The 12,657-nt window shown below is 47.0% G+C and overlaps 2 protein-coding genes across 2 annotated transcripts; both read right to left on the reverse strand.

Annotated features, from left to right (window-relative positions):
- Positions 1-562: 562 nt before the first annotated feature.
- LOC119859133 (prolactin-like) lies at positions 563-10,468 on the reverse strand. The gene is made up of 5 exons (XM_043507637.1): positions 10,435-10,468; positions 7,433-7,616; positions 6,672-6,780; positions 3,148-3,327; positions 563-1,086 (listed from the first exon to the last, which is right to left on the reverse strand). The coding sequence occupies exons 1-5, from the start codon at positions 10,466-10,468 to the stop codon at positions 892-894; spliced, it is 702 nt and encodes a 233-aa protein (XP_043363572.1). The 3' UTR covers positions 563-891.
- Positions 10,469-10,876: 408 nt separating this feature from the next.
- Positions 10,877-11,245, reverse strand: LOC119846075 (60S ribosomal protein L36a-like). Its single transcript, XM_038379214.2, is given in 2 exon segments — positions 10,877-11,001; positions 11,004-11,245. Coding segments are annotated over 2 exon segments (294 nt in total). The 5' UTR covers positions 11,236-11,245; the 3' UTR covers positions 10,877-10,939.
- Positions 11,246-12,657: the final 1,412 nt, after the last annotated feature.

A 12,657-nucleotide genomic window follows, 5' to 3' on the forward strand; every position in this document is an offset into this window, starting at 1 on the left:
ATTCAAATGATGTGCCATCCATTTGTTATAGTTAGGAAAATATAAAATAGCTCCTCCCTTATCACTCAGATGAATCTAAGGTTTTTCCTATACCATGGAATTTACAGCACCCATATCTCGGCACTGATTCTGGATATGTGTGCAGGAAACACGCCCCTATCCAAACTTGGCACTGAGACTGACCCATTAATTAGGCCCTTACTCATGTGCCATAGCACTTTTTTTTCCATAAGAGTGCTCAGTGGGACTACTTCTGGAGTAAGGTGCTACTCAATGTCCCAGTATCAGACTCCTGCTCTTAGGGATTCCTGAAACGGCATCAATATTGTAAAAGCTTGCAGCAATTTAGGAAAAAAAGTTAGAAGTTTGATGGGGAAGAAGGGTAGTTAGAGGGTCACGTCATCCTAAACCAATCAGTAATATCATATGTTGCTTACTCTTAAACATTGGTACTTTTGTCACATGGTGATAAATGAATCAACTTTTATTATAAAAATATACTTTACTTAAAGTCTATATATGTCTTGTACCAAGTTTTAGCTAATTTATTGATGTTTAGCTTCAATGACAATGTGTACACCTGAAAATATGTGAACTATTTAAAGTGCAGTTTGACATACTATATAGTCAAAAACTGGTTTATGCACTACCACTGAAATCCAATCTACCTGATGTGTGAAACCCACATGCACACATTATGCCTTATTTAATATTTCAACTATGTAGGTTAACAGTGTAAAATAAATAATTGGCAAACAAATTCAAAACTAGTTTTCTTTGTTAATAATATACTATTACTGCAAATGTCATAAAACCTTTATAAATTATTTTGTTCGATCTTTGCAGACAACATGCAGCTTTAATTCTGAAAATTGCCTGTCAGATTAAAACTCAACAACTATTTCCTGGCCAAATCCTACATTTAAGAATTTTTAAGTAGCTTTGTACTTTATTGGAGTCTCTCCTGAAGCAGTGAATAAACTTATAGTCACTCATCAAATTTGCTTCTTTACTAATGGATAAACCAGCTGCTTCTGATGATCCCATTCCATTCAATGAATTGCTGATGATCCCCATTGACTGCATCTGTATTGAAAACAGAATATGTATGACTGTAACTTGTCAATGGATATAAATGTGCATAGAACCAAAATCCTCAAAATGCTAGCAAAAATCAGGGTTTATATACCATCCCCTAATGAAATCATCAGCTAATGTAGACTGCTCACCTCCAGGTTTTTTATGCAAATACTGAAAAAATATGTGCAAAGTTCTCTTTGAAAGAAAGGCTGGTATTGCATTTCCTGCTATCCAGGGACTACTACATAAGATTCTTGCTAGCCTAAAGTGGTCTCATATTATTTCAAGAAATTCTGCCTCTGGAAGCAGAACTTTGGCAATGCTATCAAGGACATAACACCCTTTGAACATGGAGTAGGTAAAGGCCACTCTTCAGTATGGCTGCCCCATCTCAAGATAGTACAGTGGATCAGTTTTATTCAGACTTGTAGCCTTATTTAACAAGCTTCATCTAGTAAGGTGCTAGGCCTTCTAGCAGGTGCTGAGCATCCCCAAGAGCTGTTAAAGTCAATGCAAGATGAACGCCTCTTAGAAGGATTGGCCCCTGGGCAAGATCAAGCCCAGACTCAGTGTAATATGGAAAAATACTGTCACAGGACACTGTTTATGCAACAAGTAGTTTCAATTTGATATTGTTTCCTTCTTATACTTTACTATTTGTGAAACCTTGGTAGCATGTACATAGCTGCCGTTTCCTGAGAGAGCCTCTCATCCAAGAATTTCCCCAAAACATGTTGTAGAAATGGGCCTGAGCTACAAACCTGGATACAAATATCCTGAACTTGGGCGAAATTTGAATCTGTTTTTGAATTTTATGTTTGGTCCCAAGTCTATGATGAACTAAACAAAAATTAAATGCCCCTGAATTCTGGGGAAGTTCTAATCCATATTCATAGCCAAACTGAAGATTGGGCTTCTCCTTTTATAGCTCTGTCCTGTGAAGCACTGTTCAATTTCACTTCAGTGGTGGCTGTATTTCAGTGGACGAAATGACCCCTCTGCTGTATATGCAGAGTTCTAGGTCAGTTTTAATTTGTATCTTCTGGTGATGAGATATTAAGGTTTTTTTTTTAATTATTTTTTAACTGTTTAGGGGGATGTCTGCATGGGAACAAACATGTTAATTGTCAGAGACAAAGAAAATAGGCCTGATTCTATATTTCTTGTTCAGTCACAGCTCCAGCTGAGTTTAGTGAGAGTTGTGAGTGCACATGGAATACAAGATCAGGCCCACTATCTGGCAATTAAAAGTGAGAGAGCTGCAAATATAATCAGAATCCACAATGTACATTTACCAGAAGGCATTTGTCTTGGGGCTTTAAAATGGTTATGAAAGTAGCTAGGGGTGGAATCCAGAAAGGGGCTTGGGTGTTGTGACATTGTGTTGCAATGCCTAACTTTTAGGCTCCTAGCAAATCTCAGGAACAACTCCGCAATCCACAACGCTGAGTTAGGTGCCCAGGCTTCTTAGACTATGAATGGGGACAGAAAGCCACCTAAGAATGAGATCCACAAAAGCCAGCACGCTAGGCAGGAAGCCGCCTAAGCTAGCCAATGGGAGATGCTGACATGCTAAGACCCTGCCCCTTTCTCAGAGATAAGTGCCTCAGTCCAGGATGCTGGGAGGTGCCTAGCTCTGCTAGCTATCCATGAACAGAAACCCTTTCCCTGGCTTAGGCATCCATGTAGTTTCTTGCCAGAATGAGTTCGGTGCTGGCCTTGTACCACACAAAACATCCAGAGAAGGAAATGGTGCTGGGACCCACCTGATCACTTTTAGTCTAGTACTCAACTGAGATATAAGGGAGACAGGTTCAATTACCCCCTCTCTGGCAGGCAGGGGAAAGATTGGAAGTGGGGTCTCTTATCGCTCAGGAGTATGCTCTAACCACTGAGCTATTGGATAGTCTGATGTGGGGCTCCCTCAGCCTCTCCTGTTGAGGCTGTTCCACTGTGAACACTTATGCTAAGGTTATATCTTTGTAACTGAGAGCAGAATTTGGCCTCAAAGACCCTTTGGTGTTTCAGTATAATTGATATTAGAAAAAATTAGGTTGAAAATCTTGCCTTCTCTGTTACTTTCTCCATTCCAGTCTTTAACTCATGCACCATATTGCTGATTTGCTTTGCTTTGCTCAGGCTGTCACTAGATAATTCTTGATGATGACCAATATTCTGGTCAAAGTGGGAAAGTGGTTCCTTCCAGGCTTGCAAGAGTCTCAATATCAAGTGAGTTAGTTCTTCTCTCTTGAAAACAAAATATGAAAGAGCTTTCCTATTAGCTTGCATCAAAGCATATGAACAGTGATGTTCTCATTGGGCACAGTATACTTAAAACAGGTACTGACACTTAAAAACTGGGCACACTTAAAATTTCTATGCATACAATTCATAACTAACTTGCAAATATTTAGAAAACAACAGTTTCATGGGCTTCTTTTCTCTAGTTGTACATTTGTATGAACAAAAAAACAAAATGACTTTGCACATGCAACTTCTTCCCAAATTGCTTAGGATCTCGTTCTGTAATGTCTTAAAATGCATCCAAGTGGTGGTACTTCATTAAATAGTGCTAAATTGAAATCAAGTGCTAAACTGCAGAGTTGTTAAATGGAAAAAGTCTTGAGGGAAAACTTTCAAAAGTGCCTAAGGCCCAGGTCCACAAAGGGACTTGGGCGTTGCAATACCGAGTACTGCTGCTCTTAACTTTTAGGTGTCTAGAAAAATCACAGGAACAACACTGAGATCCACAAAGCCTGAGTTAGGTGCCTAGCTCCCCACACAATGAATGGGGAGAGATAGCTGCCTGAGGGCTGCTCTACATTGGGAGCTTACATCAGCATAGCTACATCTCTTGGGGAGTGAAAATCAACACCCATGAGAAATGTAGCTATGCCTTCCTAACCCTCAGTGTAGACTGCACTAGGTCAATGGAAGAATTCTCCCATCGACCTAGCTACTGCCTCTCAGGGAGGTAGATTGCCTACATCAATGGGAGAACCCCCCCACCCCTTTGGCATAGGTAAGGTCTATGAAGTGCTGCTGAGGCATAGCTGTTTCGCTATTGAGGTATAAGGGTAGTCTGCAATTCACAAAAGCCAGCATGCTAGGTGGAGAGCCACCTACACTAGCCAATGGAGAGCCTAATGAGAGGGGTGTGTGATGGGCCTGGCCCCGCTCAGGAAGATAGGTGCCCCAGCCTGTGGGGAGGTGCCTATCTGTGCTTAACAATTTACCAAGGAAAACCCTGCTCCTGGAATCAGGCATCTTAAACGTCTAAGGAGTTTCTGGTCGGAATGAATTAGGCACCTGCCTTGCTCCACACAAAAACACCCAGAGGAGGAGTTGCTGGTTCCTACTGTCTAACTTTTAGCCCAGTGGTTGGAGCATTCCTTTCGGATGAGGGAGATGCAGCTTCAGTTCCCCCTCTATCTGAGTGGGAGAAGGGATGTGAACAGGAAGCTCCAGCCCTGGAGTTGGTGCCTATGCAAGGAGCCGCATATTAACCTCTGAAGAGCAGCATGTGGCTCCGGAGCCACAGGTTGGCCACCCCTGCCAGATGAATGCTCTAATCACTGGGCTAAAAGTTGGAAACACCTCCACTTGTGAGATTTTTGAAGTGGACTCAATGCAGTAGGCAGCTTCTGAGCACACCTTAGCTGGCCAAATGCCTGTGTGTCCCCTGGTTTATGGATTGCTCCAGAGCTTATGCAGGAGATATGCCTCTGGATGCATAGGGAGGCAGCCGTGCGCATGCTCAGAGGCAGGAACTTATGAACCTAAGGAATTTTTACACCAAAAAACGTAGGCACCAAGTGAGTATAGGTACCTATAGGGTTTGGCGGGAGTTTTGTGGATTGCAGTGGAGTCAAAACTGGGATTTAGGCACCTAAATACCTTTGGATCTGGGTATGTGTGACTTAGGAGCCCATCTCTGACTTTCCATGAGATTTAAGCTCCTAAATGCCTAAATTGCTTTTGAAAATGGCACTTAGATTCCCAACTCCCTTAGCTGCTTTTGAAAATTTTATCCTTTCTAAGCACATCTGTTTTCACTTGCAAAGAAAGAAAGAAAGAAAGAAAATAAAAAAACAGGAAGAGCATTTCCCCATTATTTTAACCATCAAAACCAAAGAGAAATGTTGCTAAATAACATTTTTGTAGATTTCTTTTCTTCCATTTTTTCTTTTTATCCATCCCCCCTTTTACAATATTTTTCACCTTGTCTTTGTGTCCTTGGCTTTTCAATGACTGCTTTGTCACTATTTTTTTAAAATACTGATTACTTTCCTTAGCTTTGAACTCCTACAGTTTTTTTGCTTGATTTCTGTTCCTCACTATATTTTTTTCTTCTTTGACACATTTCTGTTTAAAAATGTTGGCTTATCTTCCCTCCCCCCATGGTTTTCTCATAATGGCTTTCTAAACTTTTACAATGGCACTGGTTAATCGAATTTATTTGTAGAGTTCACAGCTACTTCCTAGATTTGTCTTTCCTTGTGCCAGAGTAAATTAAAGGGAAAAATGTATCCCTATCTGTCCTTTGGGATGTTTGACCTTTAAGTATTTCAGTGCCTTTTTTTATAACTAATGAATGTGAATTAATCTTAGAGACTCACAAACATTATTTCTTACAATCAGAAGGAAATTGAGATTGGTTCCGAGATCTCAAATTCATTGGCTACCCTGCTTACAGTCTCTAAATACGTAGGATGCAAGAACTTGAAAGAGGAAGCATCAGCTGTAACTAAGGCTATGATTTTGTCACAGAAGCTGCAGAATCCACGACTTCCAGAGACCTCTGTGATTTCAGCCCCGGCGGCTAGGAGCTGCAGCGTCCTGCCACCTCCAGCAGCGGTAAGGAGCTGTCAGGTACCCTGCCACCTGAGGCACCTGTGGTACCCACAGCTCCCTGCTGCTGCAGGCTGGGGAAACCCAACAGCTCCCCAGCTGCTGCCATGGGGCAGGGGGATTCCCACAGCTCCCCACCACTGGGGAGGGGACAGGGGGACCCTGGGAGCTCTCCTCCGCTGCTGGGGGCAGGGGGACCCTGGGAGCTCTGATTCCCCATGGATGGTGGGGGCCCTAGAGCTCCCAGCCACCCTGCAGCTGCCCAGTCCCTTCTCATTTTATCATGGATATTTTTAGTAAAAGTCAGGGACAGCTGAGGGGCTTCTGTGAAATTTTTGTTATTGCCTGTCACCTGTCCCTGACTTTTACAAAAAATATCCATGACAAAATTCTTAGCCCTATCTAGAAAAAAATCTTAACATGCCAATGGTACAAAATCCCCCCTGGCTGGGACTATGCTGAGAATTCACCTACTAGCCACGTGGGGCTCCTTACTAGCCGGTTCTGAGCATTTTCCGCTTCCTTTGAAGCCCGTGGGAGTGGAGGGTGCTCAGCACTTTGTTACTGAAGAGGCAGGCCCGATCCTACACTGTTTCTTCATTCCCTCCTTAGATAATAACTTAAATCTGGCACAGCTCAGTTTGACAAACGGTCCCCTTAAATTTCCCCATACAAATAGTGACCGTCTCTGACACCACGACATGTCATATCAAATCCAGTGCAAGCTCATAAGGCCTTACCGGTATTTTTTGGACATACTCCTTGCCATTAGGCGTTAGCATCCTTGCGGTGTGGCATTTACCTGTCCATTTGCCCAACTCGTTTCCACTGGGTAGAAAGTTTTTTTCCTAAGGGGGGGGGAAAGAACCCAACACACACCAGATGTTGTAGATTTCAGAGTAGCAGCCGTGTTAGTCTGTATTCGCAAAAAGAAAAGGAGGACTTGGGGCACCTTAGAGACTAACGCATTTATTAGAGCAGAAGCTTTCGTGAGCTACAGCATCCGATGAGGTGAGCTGTAGCTCACGAAAGCTTCTGCTCTAATAAATGTGTTAGTCTCTAAGGTGCCCCAAGTCCTCCTCTCCTTTTTGCAGATGTTGCAGAACGGCCGTTTGGAAGGCCGGCGCCTTTCACTAGCTATGTTGTCACCTTGCACGTTTCCTGTCACCAAACCCCCACATCACAATGAAAAGGCGGAAATACAGCGGGGTGAGTCGTGAGCAGACCGAGCCCACGGAGCTACGATGTCACGCGTGGTGTGAGTAAATAAATACCGGGCACCTGACAGTGCCCAGACTTTCCCGGAGCTGATCAGCGATACAGAGCGGAGCCATGGCCCGACCGCGTACCCAGCGCAGGGGTTTGAAGAGTCGGGAGGACGCCAGACGCTTGGGCGAACGTGCCCGGAGGTCGGAGATCGCTGCGTGCCCAGTTCAGGGGGGCAGCGGAGGCGAGCCCAAGGAGAACAGGGGAGCCTTTGGGGCGGGGCGGGGCACTCAGCAAGTCCGAGTAGAGCGCCGTGGAGAGGCTGTGCAGCCTGTCCGAGCGCTGGATCACCCGCTCGAAAAGATCCGACACGGGCAAGAAGCGGCAGCTCGAGTCTCCCTGCCGGGCACAAATCGCCACGAAAGCGGCTCCCGGCGGCTCCCCCAGCAGCCAGAGCAGGGCGCACAGCCAGGCGGAACCTGCGAAGAGCGGCTGGACCAAGACCAGCCCGCTGCTCCGCGGGCTCCGCGCCGCGCCGCGCCGCGCCCATGGTGCAGGCGGGAGCGGCGGGCGGACGCTGGGGCGGGTGGCTCCCCCTATATACGCGCGCGGGAGATGGGCACGAGGGTGAGCTGAGGACAGGCGGGGCCCTGCGGGGCCGCCGCGCTTCGTCCTTGCTGGGTCCCTCAGCGCGCGCCCCCGGGCTGGCGCGGCCCGCAGCGGGGATTAGCCAATGGCGCGGAGCGGGGGCGCTGGCGCCGCCGGGAGACGGCGAGTGTGAATCCCGAGACAATAGCTAGGTGCCCGCGGGAGAGCAGCTGGAGGGCGGGGAAAGGCGCCGCGTGGGTACTGGAGATTTCACACCGGCACCCGCAGACTGTGCGCCCCGATCGACGGCCAGGGGCCCGACTTTCCCTCTGCCCCACCGGTGCTAAACGGACTCCAGTGGAACGAGGCCTGATCTCCACGGGCACAAGTCCGAGACTAGGTCCTTTGTGCACAGTACCGAGAGACAGAGAGAGAGAGCACGAGCGGCGATGCACACTATGGGCCAGACCTTGGCCTCCAGCAACGCTGCGCTGGGCAACCCAGAGAACCACAGCGGGCAAGTTTCAGAGTAGCCGCCCTGTTAGTCTGTAGTCCCAAAAAGGAAAGGAGGACGTGTGGCACCTCAGAGACTAACACATTTATTGGAGCAGAAGCTTTCCTGAGCTACAGCTCCCCTGGCTGGCACAGAAGCAGCCATACTGACCCCCTACCACCCCCCTCTCCCAAACACACCCCCAGGGCCAGCCTTAGGGAAAACGGCACCCTGGGTAAACTTGTATTTTGGCACCCTGGCATTTGCAGGCCCCCCCCCCAATCGCCTGTGGCCCCTGTGGGCTCCCTGGGCTCCCCCCCATCACCCACAAGAAGGGCTGCATAGGCAGGATCCCCTGACCACTCTGCCACAGGAAGGGAGGACCCAGGGGCTGGCCCACTGGCTCCACAGGGCCAAGCCTTGCTGCCTGCACCTCCCCACCAGACGGGCAACTCAGGATGGTATTGCCCACCCTCTGCCTGGCTGGCCAGGTGCTGCAGCCCTGGGCTTATAGATTCATAGATATTAAGGTCAAAAGGGACCATTCTGATCATCTACACTCACCCCTGCTCTGGTAGCCCAGGCCCACGAGCTTGCAGCACGTGGATGGTGCCCCCTGACCAAAGTGCCCTGGGCGGTTGAGAGGTTGCCCGTGTCGCCTACCCTCTAAGGCCAGCCCTGAACACCCCCATCATGGTGTATGGTGCTTAAAGCAGTGGCAGAAGAAGATAATTTTAGCAGCAGCATTTTGGATTGATAGGACCAGGGGAGGTCCGAAAGGAAGTTTGTAATAGTCAAGACAAGAGATAATTAAGGCATGAATTTTGCAGCAGGGAGAGCAAAGGATGGTAAAAGGCAAAAATTAGGTGTGTAAAAGAGAAGAAAAGTCTGAGAAGGCCTCAAAGGCCTTTTCAGTTCATAATGAAAGAGAAAACAGACAAAAATTCTCTATGCTTACTGAAGGCAGAGGGAAATACTCAGCAGGATCAATGAAGGGGACAATGCCTGGTATTTATACTGTGGGAGCACTGAGCAGGTTAAATGTACTTGTTTCACTGTTCATTTGTTTCAGTTCTGTGGTCTGCATTACAATATCAGGGATCCAGTTATTAGGTTCTAGGAATTATGGTCCTGATTCGCAAAGCTGTTCAGCTCCTGCTGAGGTCCATTCTTATCCAGCAAAGCACCTTGGCCCAAATCATTATGCATGTTTTTTCCTCCAAATTTTCTAATCTAGAACTTCATAATATTTAGGCCCAATTCTGCAAACATGTATACAGGTGAGTACTTCAGGCATGTGAGTAATCCTATAATTCATTTATGTAAATTTGTTAAATTAGACCTTAGGCCCAGATCCACATAGGTATTTAGGCTCCTAACACCCATTTGGGGATGGACTTTAGGTGGTGGTACGTTCAGCATCTACAGAGTCACACTCTCTCTCTCTCTCTCTCTCTCTCTCTCTTTCTCTAGCTCAATGACTGTTCCACTGTGGATAAATACTTAAATAGTTGGGGGGATGACTGAAGAGAGGGGGTCAGTCAACAGCCTGGTGCAGGAGTGGTGGAAGCTTCCTAAAAATGGGGGGTCCACCGGCGCCCAAATGGTAGCCCCACCCCCACACCACCTTCCCCCCTATTCCCTGCCCTCACACTGCCTCTTCCCGTGAGGTCCCACCCCTGCTCTGCCTCTTCACCCACCCCCAAAACCCTGTTACCCCCTTGCTCCTCTTTGCCCCCTCTCCCTCCAGTCGCTCGCCCTTAGGGACGGTAAAAAGTGGGGGCTATGACTTGGGGCTTAGGGCACTCACCTGGGATGTGACATCCCTTGGGTCCAGTCCCCCTACTACAGTCACTCTTTTGTTATTTAGCCAGAGTGGAACAGCTTCAACAGGAAAGACTGAGGGACGCTCACATCAGAATATCCCATGGCTGAGTGGTTAGAATGCTCACTTAGCATTTGAACAGGGGTCTCCCACCTCATTTCTACTCCTCTGGGTCTCCTGCATCCCAGTGAGTGCTCTAACTACTGGGCTAAAAGCTATAAAGTGGGCTCTCTCTCTCTGGCCTTTTTGTGTGGAGTGAGGCAGGAATTTAACTGATTCTCACGAGAAATGCCTTAGGTGTCTAAACTATCTGACTCCAGAAGAGGGGTTCCTGTTTGTGGATTACTGAGCAGAACTCAGTGCCTCCCTGTAGCCTGGATTTAGCGTCTACCTCTTCTCCCACAGGCTAGCTTAGGTGGCTTCATGCCCAGCCTGCTGACTTTTGTGGATTGCATTTTTAGGTGCTTATCTCTCCCCAGCCATTGTATAGGAGCCAAGGCACCTACCTCAGCCTACCTTGCTTGTCACCATGAAAGGTTTCCCCCCCCCCCCCCCCCCCCCCCCCCCCGCTGCTGCTGATGGCTTATCTTAAGTGATCACTCTCCTTACAATGTGTATGATAAACCCATTGTTTCGTGTTCTCTGTGTGTGTATATAAATCTCCCCTCTGTTTTTTCCACCAAATGCATCTGATGAAGTGAGCTGTAGCTCACGAAAGCTTATGCTCTAATAAATTTGTTAGTCTCTAAGGTGCCACAAGTACTCCTTTTCTTTTTGCGAATACAGACTAACACGGCTGCTACTCTGATACCTGAGCTTTGCGAATCTCAGTGTTTTGTTTTGTTTTTTCTTTCCACATACTTTAATGGATTCCATAACAATGAACAAGATGGAGTTTAGAACTGGATCACTTGGCCCTTTCTCTTCTTGTCTCCTCCTAGCTCAAAGTGCTTAATGGCCTGCAGTTGGGCTCCACACACTCAAGCCTCAGCACAATCTTCTTCGTGGTCTTGGCCTTCTTGTGGAAGATAGGCTTTGTCGGACCACCATAACCACTCTGCTTCTGATCATATCTCCTCTTTCCCTGAGCATAGAGAGAGTCCTTGCCCTTCTTGTATTGGGTCACTTTGTGGGGCTGGTGCTTGCCACATTTCTTGCAGTAAGTCCTGCGGGTTTTGGGGATGTTCACCATCCTGACAGCAGCAGCGTTAGTGGCACAGATTTTTCTACGTACCTAAAAGTTAGGTGCTGTGGCACTCTGCTTTGCAACACCTAAGTGCCTTTGTAGAGTCCACCCCTAGATTCCCTTGTACAATGAATGGGAAGAGATAGGTGCCTGAGAATGCAATCCACAAAATAGGCAGCTCCTGCGCTAAGCTAACGGAAGGTGCCTCTCTCTGCTTAGGATCCCTAGCCATCAATCCTCTCCTGGAGTCAGGTGCCTAAGCTGTTTTTTGCAAGAAATGTTCGAGATGGAGCCTCCCTTATATTTTTCAGACTAGTGGTTAGCCCACTCACCAGAGATCAGAGATGTAGGTCAATTCCCCCTTCTGCCTGTAGCAGAGAGAGGATTTGAACAGGGGGTCTCCTAGCCAGTGCTTAATTTGTAATGAAAGAGGTTCCAGGGCTCAAACAATTAGATGCTGGGGCTCAAACAATTTTTTTACTTTCATAACTGTTGCAGCAAGCCCAGAGGTGCCGGGGCTATGAATTGCCAAGCCTAGAGGTGCCAGGCTCAGCTCTGGCAAGCTATGGCACAAATTAAGCACTGCTTTTAGCTCTCAGGAGTGTGTTCTAATCACCAGGGTCTTCTAATGTGGGGCTCTCGCAATGATTCTTGTTGAAGCTGTTTCACGGTGTATAACTACTTAAGTAATCATTGGGGTAGAATATGAAAATGACTAGGCTGGTGGTTAGAACATTGTCCTACAAAGAGGAAAATCTAGGATCCAGTCTGGTTCTGCAATTACTATTTAAGTACATATACAAAGTGGAACAGCCTCCTCAGTCTCTCCTGTGGGAGCCCTATATCAGAATAACCCATCTCCCAGTGGTGAGGGCTCTTCTGAGAGCCCTCCTCAGGCAATAGATGGGGGGCATTGAACCTAGATCTTCCATATCCCTAGTGAGTGTTCTCCCCACTGTGCTAAATGGGAGGTGACACCACCAGCTTCTCCACTGGACAGATTTTTATGGGGTGCAATCTGATAGGTGTGCTGATTACTTGATTGGGCAATATAAGCAGGGCAGTACTTCCCACCTTGACCTGGTTTGAGGATTCCAGTGGGGCTGAGGCACAAGTGAGGCATTCAGGCATCTAGAGTGACTTGTTAGTTGCATGCCCAGTGGCAGAAACTTAGGTGCCTAGGGAACTTTTACAGCAAAAAGTTAGATGCCGAGGGATTTTAGGTCCCTATAGGATTAAGCAGCACCTGAGTGGGAGTTTTGAGGATCTCAGTGATGCCTAAATCTTGGATTTAAGTGTCCAAAGTAGAAAGTTAGGCACCTACATCCTTTTGTGGATCTGGGCCTTCTTGTGCCATTGTTACATTTTTCTGGATACCATTGATACTACCCTCAGCCATGAGATAAAAATGTCCTTCAGTCTATTCAT

This window comes from Dermochelys coriacea, chromosome 1 (genome assembly GCF_009764565.3).
Source record: "Dermochelys coriacea isolate rDerCor1 chromosome 1, rDerCor1.pri.v4, whole genome shotgun sequence".
Classification (NCBI taxonomy): Eukaryota; Metazoa; Chordata; order Testudines; family Dermochelyidae; genus Dermochelys; species Dermochelys coriacea.

Coding starts and splice junctions, on each gene's coding strand:
- LOC119859133 (XM_043507637.1), bottom strand. CDS start 10,468: ATGAAGCCACCTAAGCTAGCCTGTGGGAGAAGAG. Junction 7,617..10,434: donor GCTAGCCTGTGGGAGAAGAG/GTAGACGCTAAA, acceptor CGCTCTTCGCAG/GTTCCGCCTGGCTGTGCGCC. Junction 1,087..3,147: donor TGGAGAAAGTAACAGAGAAG/GCAAGATTTTCA, acceptor TTTTCAATACAG/ATGCAGTCAATGGGGATCAT.